The sequence below is a fragment of the Mandrillus leucophaeus genome, unplaced genomic scaffold (genome assembly GCF_000951045.1).
Source record: "Mandrillus leucophaeus isolate KB7577 unplaced genomic scaffold, Mleu.le_1.0 Scaffold842, whole genome shotgun sequence".
Classification (NCBI taxonomy): domain Eukaryota; kingdom Metazoa; phylum Chordata; class Mammalia; order Primates; family Cercopithecidae; genus Mandrillus; species Mandrillus leucophaeus.
Genome location: NW_012109164.1, coordinates 255,989 through 263,121, shown reverse-complemented (window position 1 = coordinate 263,121; position 7,133 = coordinate 255,989). Strand labels below are relative to the sequence as shown.

Sequence of the window (7,133 nt, the reverse complement as noted above, 5' to 3'; positions counted from 1 at the left end):
GCCAGACTCACTGCAGCCTCTGCCTCCCAGGTTCAAGTGATACTCCTGCCTCAGCCTCCCGAGTAGCTGGGATTACAGGCACGTGCCACCACACCCAGCTAATTTTTGTATTTTTAGTAGAGACAGGGTTTCACCATGTTGGCCAGGCTGGACTTGAATTCTTGACCTCAGGCGATCTGCCTGCCTCAGCCTCCCAAAGTGCTGGGATTACAGCTGTGAGCCACCGCGCCCAGCTTTTCACCTCTACTTTTTTTGAATCGCTATATATAATGTACACACCCCCCACACCTCCCCACATGTATATACATTCCAGTCCTAAAGGAGTATGCTTTCTAAGAGAGACATGCTAAGTAAAGTAATTTAAACTTCCCTTACCTTTCTTGCTACATCCCGAGAGAAGTAGCTATAAGGAACAAATTTAAGATTACACTTGTCTCCTGTCTTGTGATTCACAATATCAATTTCACCAGACTGTAAAATGAAAAAATTCACAGTTTTATTAAGACTGGATAAATTCAATGTCTGCCAAACCCATGGTTCATAATTCTTTACTTTTCAATCTTACCTTCTAGTAATCCCTTGTTTAAGATTCCGATCTTAGCTAGCCTTGGGAATGCTATAGAATCCCTATGTAACCTTGGTTTTCCAGGTTGAGATCAAGACCAAGTGACTACTTGTTTTGAATTGTATCTCACATGTTAGATGGCATGATTTGACCCTCAGCACATATACTGAAATTCACATGATAATTTACCTTTCCAAACCAATCCCTCACTAGTACCCTTCAAGAACTCTTCTGCTTAAATCAAAATACTCTACTCACAATTTCAAATTACATATGGTGGGCCTTTCTATACTTTACTCATTTCATTTTCTCTCCTTTCTTCTTCTTTTTTTAAAAAATTTTTTGTAGAGACAAGGTCTCACTATGTTGCCCAGGCTAGTCTCAAACTCCTGTGCTTAAGTGATCCTCCCAGTTTGGCCTCCCAAGATGTTGGGATTACAGGCATGAGCCAACATGCCCGGCCCATTTTCCCTTCCTTTCTATCTTCTGAATCCCAAACCACACTTTAAGATTCAGCTTAATTCCCACATCTACTGTGAGGCCTTTCCTGACTGCTCAGAAGACAGTATTCCCTCTTTTCTAAATTTACTGCAACCATTGTCTTAAGAGCAAACTGACAAACAGATACTATCGTAGGGCATCTTTTATATTAGTGTATGTTGCTGCACACTTTCCAACCTACACATTGGTCATGTAGCTCCAATGATATAATAACTTCTTGAGGGACATCTCATCAGACTTTGTATCCCCAGGACCTAGCATACCGCCTGGCAATAAATATTTGATGAATAATGAAAGGATTAAGAGTTGGGGCCATGTTTGTTTTTTCTACCTGTCGTAGCACCCAACACTGTCCTAGCAGAATAGTCATTGATGAATGTTATAATTTGGTCATTTATAAACAATAATTTGTGGTACAGAAACTTGGGGAGGTAGAGGTAGGGTTACTGCCTGAGAGAAATTCCTTAGGAGAAACTGATGAATCAGTAGCAACATTCTGGGACCAGTTCACATGTCCTAAATACTGCAGAAATATATCTAAAGAGGTATTCTTTTAAACTTCACACGCACTTTAGGTACCTTTCCTCACCTGATCTATCCACAACTTGCCCACAATAATGTTGTGTACAGTTGTGGTAACTTTCTTCCAAGTGTAGTGGTGCCCAGTTGCATGGAAAATACAATGAATGGTACCTGGAAGCAGAAAGAGGTATCCAAATTAAGCCAAATGTCAGAAAAATAGCATCATGCAGCCTCAAAACAGTAAAGGATTAATTTCTTTCTACTGATGTTTATTACTTTTAGAAATAAAACAATAAAAATGACTTATACTTTCTTAAATGCTGGAAGTATTGACTGAATTTTTCTCACTTGACTTTTAACAATCTATGAATAAAACATAACCAAATGATGACAAACCCTGGCAACTGATATACCTTAGCCAGGGCGCTGTGTTCTATAACACAACTGCAAAATTCACAGAAACAAGTCAAATGTGCCCCAACATGCATCGTGGAAGTAACTGCATTATGGAGGGAGCACACATTGGTAGTCTGTACTGGGACCAGGCTCTACTGTTAGATACTAGCTATGTGACCTTAAACAAACCACTTATCTAAGGCCCCTTAATTGTAAAAACAGAATAGTGGATAGAGCTGGGGCTTTGAAATCAGACAGAACTGGATTAAATCCTGGCCCTAGTCCTCATTAGATGTATGACCCTCTGTTATATAATGAAGAATAAAACCCTTATAATTTCCCAAGTGACAGGAGTATCTCTGTTATTTATGGTGGACCTTGACAATTTATACTAATGAGGTGACTCATGGTGGGCCCCAGAGAGCTAATACTAATAACTTAGGATGAGAACAAGCCAGGCTCTACCACGTGATTAAAGACAGGGTTTTGAGTCACCTGATACTGGGTTAACTTCCTGACCTCCGGTGATGAAAGAGGATCTGGATATTGAATTAAATCCTGCAATCAAACCTAAATAATGAAGCCCTACTAAAATCTCTGGACACCAAAGCTCAGTGGAGTTTCCTGGTTGATGAATATATCAATGTGCCAAGAGGGTGATGTGCCCTGATTCCATGGTGACAGGGCACAAAGTTCTGTGTTCAGGACCCTCCCAGACCTCACCCTATGGGTCCCTTCGTTTGGCTGGCCCTGATTTGTACCCTGAATAATAAAACGGTAATGATAACTAGAGCACTTTCCTGAGTTCTGAGTCATTCTAATGAATTATCAAACCTGAGGTAGTTGTGGGAACTCCTGAACTTACAGCCAGTTATCAGAAGTGCAGGTGGCCTAGGGCCTCCAACTTGTTGCTGGTATCTGAAGCAAGGGCAATCTTGTTGGGTACTATGCCCTTAACTTAGGGAATCTGCGGGAACTCTGGGTGGTTAGTGTCAGAATTGCATTACAGTATTGCACTATGAATGTTTCAAGGGCCTTGGTTTTATCATCTGTAAACTCGGAATAACCCGTCCTACTGGGCAGTAAATGTCTGTTTATTTGCCTAATAAAATGCTTGAAACATATAGCTGACTCCTGTTCCTATAAGTCAATCTCCAATGAATACCAAATCAGTGGTTTCACAGGAGAGATAATTGAGGATTCAAAATAATCAAAAATGTAAAAAGATAGATGGTTAATAATAGTCAATTCCAGGCCAGGTGGGATGGCTCACCTCTATAATCCCAGCACTTTGGAAGGTCAAAGCGGGCAGATCACTTGAGGTCAGGTGTTCAAGACCAACCTGGCCAACATGGTGAAACCCCATCTCTACTAAAAATACAAAAAATTAGCTGGGTGTGGTGGTGTGTGCCTGTAATCCCAGCTACTCAGGAGGCTGAGGTGGGAGAATCACTTGAACCCAGGAGGCGGAGCTTGCAGTGAGCCGAGACCACGCCACGGCACTCCAGCCTGGGTGACAGAGTGAGACTCCATAAAATAAAATAAAATAAAAATAAAAAAGTCGATTCCAGTAAAAGTATAACCCTAAGTTCTCTCTGTAACCACTGATAAAAATAACTCACCAGTTGTGGTTTAGACACGTTTCTTACACAAAAAATTAAAGTAGCCCTAGTAGTTGGCAGATAAGGATAACAACAATGAAGGCGATGACATTAATGATGATAATAGCAACTCTGAGAACACTTGCTATGTACTAGGCACCGTGCTATTGCCTCCTCATGCATTATTTCATTTAATCTTCACAAACACCTTCGAAATATTTGCTCCACCTAAACATATTCTAAATCTCTGGGTTTCTTTTTCTTTTTTTCTTTTTTTTCCCAGATCTCGGCTCACTGCAACCTTTGACTCCCAGGTTCAAACAATCCTGCCTCAGCCTCCCGAGTGGCTGGGGCTACAGGCACCCACCACCACGCCCAGCTAATTTTTGTATTTTTAGTAGAGACAGGGTTTCACCATATTGGCCAGACTGGTCTCAAACTACTGACCTCGTGATCCACCCACCTCGGCCTCCCAAAGAGCTGGGATTACAGGCGTGAGCCACCACACACGATGGGTTTTTTTTTTTTTTTGAGACAGGATCTCGCTTTGTCACCCAGACTGGAATGCAATGGTGTAATCATAGTTCACTGCAACCTTGACTTCCTGGGCTCAAGCAATCCTCCCTCCTCAGCCTCCCAAGTAGCTGGGACTAAAGGCGTATGCCACAACGCCCAGCTAAATTTTTTTATTTTTTGTAGAGACAGGGTCCCACTATGTTGCCTAAACTGGTCTTGAGCTCCTGGGCTCAGGTGACCCTCCCACCTCAGCCTCCCAAAATACTAGGATTACAGGCACGATCCACTGCACCCGGCCTAAATCTCTTAACCAATACCTCCTCCTCCACCATCTCATTCTATGAGGCCAGCATTCCCTGACACTAAAGCCAGACAAAGACACTATAAAAACCCAAAGCTATAGACTAATATCATATCCCTTATGAACAGTGATGTAAAAATCCTCAAAAAAAACCTAGGAAATTGAATTCAGCAGCATATTAAAAGGATTACACACCATGACCAGGTGGGATTTATTCCTGGAATGCAAGGATGGTTGAACACATAAAAACTGGTAAATGTAATACACCACATGAACAGAATGAAGGGTAAAAAAACACATGATCATCTCAATTGATGCAGAAAAGGCATTTGACAGAATTCAATACCCTTTCAGGATGAAAACTCTCAATGAGCTAGAAATACAAGGAAAATACCTCACCATAATAAAAGCCACATATGAAAACCCCACAGCAAATATACTCAATGGTGAAACACTTAAAGATTTTCTTCTAAGATCAAGAACATGGCAAGGATGCCCACTTTCACTGCTTCTATTCAACATACTACTGGAAGTTCTAGCCAGGGCAACTAGGCAAGAAAAATAAATAAAAGGCATCCAAGATGGACAGAAAGAGATAAAGTTATCTGTGTTTGCAGATGATCTTATATATGAACATGCTAAGAATTACACCAAAAAAAGAAATCCTGATAGAATTAGTAAATGAATTCAACAAAGTAACAGGGTATAAAGTCAACACACAAAAATTAGGTGCATTTCTATTATACACCAACAATGAATAATCTGGAAAGGATATTAAGAACAATTCCACTTATAATAGTATCAAAAAGAACACTTAGGAATTAACTTAATCAAGGAGGTAAAAACTGTAAAACATTGCTGAAAGAAATTAAAGTTAAGATAAATAAATGTAAACACATCCTATATTCATAGATTGGAAGACTCAACATTGTTAAGGTTGTCAATGCCACTCAAAGCAATCTACAGATTCAATGAAATCTCTATCCAAATCCCAAGATGTTTTCTGCAGAAATAGAAAAACCTATCCTAAAATTCATACGGAATCTTAAGGGACCACAAATAGCCAAAATAATCTTGATAAAGAACAAAGCTGGAGGACTCAAACTTCCTGATTTTGATACTTAATACAAAGTTAGAGTAATCTAAAAAGTGTGGTACTAGCATAAAGACAGACATATAGGCCAGTGGAATAGAACAAAGAGCCCAGAAACCAACCCTTCATATATGGTCAAATGATTTTTGGCAAGGATGCCAAGACTACTCAATGGAGACAGGACAGTCTTTTGAACAAACGGACTCACATGCAAAATAATGAAGTTGGACCTTTATCTAATACCATGTACAAAAATTAACTCAAAATAGATGAAAGACCTAAATGTAAGACCTAAAACTATAAACCTCTTAGAAGAAAACATAGGGCAAAAGCTTCACAATATTGGGTTTGGCAATAATTTTTTGGATATGACACCAAAACCAGAGGCAACAACAACAACAAAAAGACAAAACAGTCCTCCTGAACATTAAAAAATTTTGTGCAATAAATGACAATAGCAACAGAGTAAAAACGCAGCCTCTAGAATGGGAGAAAATATTTGCAGATCATATATCTGATAAGGGATTAATACCTAGAATATACAGAGAACTCCTAAAATTCAACAATAAAAAAAAACTAAAGAACTCAAGTCAACAATGGGCAAAGGAGGCTGGGTACGGCGGCTCACGCCTGTAATCCCTGCACTTTGGGAGGCTGAGGCAGGCGGGTCACTTGAGGTCAGGAGTTCAAGACCAGCCTGACCAACATGGTGAAACCACGTCTCTACTAAAAATACAAAAAATTAGCCGGGCGTGTTGCAGGGGGCCTGTAATCCCAGCTATTCTGGAGGCTTAGGCAGGAGAATCACCTGAACCCAAGAAGTAGAGGTTGCAGTGAGCCAAGATTGCACCACTGCACTCTAGACTGCATGACAGTGTGAGACTACATGTCAAAAAAACAAAAAAGGCAAAGGACTTGAACAGATATTTCTCCAAAGATATACAAATGATAAATAAGTACATAAAAAGTGCTCAACAACACTAGTTATTAGAGAAATGTATGTCAAACCACAATGAGATACTACCTCATATCCATTAGGATAGCTACAATACATTTTTTAAAAGTGTTGGTAAGGATATGGAGTAACGGGAACCTTTGTGCACTGTTGGTAGGAATGTATAACCACTGTCGAAGGCAGTATGGTAGTTTGCTCAAAAAATTAAGAATGTAATTGCCATGTGATCCAGCAATTCCATTTCTGGGCATATACTACAAAGAACTGAAAGCAGAGTCTTAAAGAGATATTTGTCGTTTTTGAAACATTTTTTTTTCTTCAGACTTTAGGCAAAGAGATGAAAGGGTATTTGTATATTCACGTTCACAGCAGTGTTACTCACAATAGCTAAAACATGGAAGCAACCCAAGAGTCCATCAATACATGAATGGATAAGCAAAATGTGGTACATACATACAATGGGATAAATATTATTCAGCCTTAAAATGAAAGGAAATTCTGACATTTGCTACCACATGGATGAACCTTGATGACATTACGTTAGGTGAAACAAGCCAGTCACAAAGCGACAAAAACTATATGATTCCACTTATAGGAGGTACTTAAAGTAGTTAAAATAGAGACAGAAAGTAGAATAGTGGGTGCCAGGGTTTGGGGAGGGAGAATAGAAAATTATTTTTTGG

At 39.7% G+C, this 7,133-nt stretch overlaps 1 protein-coding gene across 1 annotated transcript in view; it reads right to left on the bottom strand.

The window, feature by feature from the left end:
- Window positions 1-7,133, bottom strand: part of OSBP (oxysterol binding protein) — a 41,223-nt gene that overhangs the window by 5,609 nt on the left and 28,481 nt on the right. Inside the window, exons 10-11 of the mRNA XM_011968403.1 lie at window positions 1,656-1,759; window positions 376-471 (exon numbers count right to left, since the gene is read on the bottom strand). Coding sequence (XP_011823793.1) covers window positions 376-471; window positions 1,656-1,759 — 200 coding nt within the window. The remainder of the gene's footprint in view (window positions 1-375; window positions 472-1,655; window positions 1,760-7,133) is intronic.